This window comes from Morone saxatilis, unplaced genomic scaffold, assembly GCF_004916995.1.
Source record: "Morone saxatilis isolate NCDOM2014 unplaced genomic scaffold, NCSU_SB_2.0 Contig19, whole genome shotgun sequence".
Taxonomy (NCBI): Eukaryota; Metazoa; Chordata; class Actinopteri; family Moronidae; genus Morone; species Morone saxatilis.
Window position 1 is genome coordinate 96,374 of NW_023339751.1, and position 1,445 is coordinate 97,818.

The window sequence follows — 1,445 nt, forward strand, 5'->3', positions numbered from 1 at the left end:
TTCATTATTAATCAGTGATCAGGTTTGGTCCTGATGAGACTCTTTAGACCTGCTTCCTGTTTACAGATGATGTAACATGTCGGGTTGTACTGAGCATGTGCAGAAGCTCGCTGATGTTTTATAAACGTTTATTTGTTTCTCCATCAAACGCCGTCAGAGCGAGACAGAAACAACAACAACAACAACAGATAAATGATCCATGTGAGCCATCAGTATAAACATTAAACACAACAAACATAACACGCTAACAAACAATGCACTAACAAACAACACGCTAACAAACAACACGCTAACAAACAACACGCTATGTTTAACCTGCAGTGTCTCTAACAGCCAGCAGGGGGCAGCTCCACTCTGATAGTATTGAGTCTTATGGAGAGGTTGATTTATGAGCTCAGTAAACAGTTTCAGTCTCTAGTTTCAGTCTTCTTCCATACAGCATGATGTTCATTTAGTACCTGATGGTCCCATTTAGAGTCAAACAGACCATAAAGCAACAAACACTACAAACACGAGCCGTTCACAGTCGGTTACGGTGCATTGTTTTATTTGTTGTACTATAACTGTACATCATGGGAGCTGTAGTTTACAGTTGAACTAGACAGGAAGTGACATCATGGTTAAAACAACTGATGGTGACATCACGTGGCAGCAACCAATGAGAGAGTTCGGTTATGTCTCCAGGTGTCTCAAGGTGTCTCCAGGTGTCTCCAGCGCTCCCGTGGCGTCCAGGATGCTGCCGGCCTCCATTCAGATCACAGGCGAGCTGCTGTCGGCGGCCGAGGTCCAGGACATCTGTGAGAGTCTGAAGGAGGACAGCGTGCGGCTGCTGTCCGTCCGCGGCTGCCAGCTCTCCGACCGCGACTTCAGCCGCGTCTGCCGCAGCGTCGCTGAGTCGCGCTCGCTCGCTCAGCTCAACCTCAACCTGGGCGTGGTCTCGAGCATCAGTCGGACCCGCCACCTGGCCGACGCCCTGAAGACCAACCGGTCCCTGCAGACCCTGTTGTAAGTCTCTCGTCTGATTGGCTATTAAAAAACGTCACAATGTGATTGGTTTGTAAGACTCTGGTCCCGCCCCCTGCAGTCTCCACGGTAGCCCGCTGTTGGACGCCGGCCTGGTGACCTTGAACTCGGCCCTGTCGACCCACCCAGCGCTAGTCAGTCTGGATCTGGGAGACTGCATGCTGGGAGACGAGGCGCTGGGTCTGATCTGCGGGATGCTGCCGCCCGACGGAGCCAAGTCAGGTAACAAACACCTGGAAACTCCCAGAAGGCACTGGGGCAACACCTGGCCGCTGTGTGTGGGTGGTTGACAACACCACAGGAACAGCCGGCACTCGCACTACCCCCCCAACGCTCTAGCAACAACCTGACATTACCGTACCGTATTACCGCAGACTGTTTCAGCTCTCAGAAGTCAGACCTGGTCGAGGCAGATGACCACC

At 51.8% G+C, this 1,445-nt stretch overlaps 1 protein-coding gene across 1 annotated transcript in view; it reads left to right on the forward strand.

Annotated features, from left to right (window-relative positions):
- Positions 1–1,245, forward strand: part of lrrc73 (leucine rich repeat containing 73) — a gene marked incomplete at its 3' end in the record, with an annotated part of 2,012 nt that extends 767 nt beyond the window's left edge. Inside the window, 2 exon segments of the mRNA XM_035663744.1 lie at positions 685–1,005; positions 1,085–1,245. Of these exon segments, the coding sequence (XP_035519637.1) occupies positions 734–1,005; positions 1,085–1,245 (433 nt within the window).
- Positions 1,246–1,445: the final 200 nt, after the last annotated feature.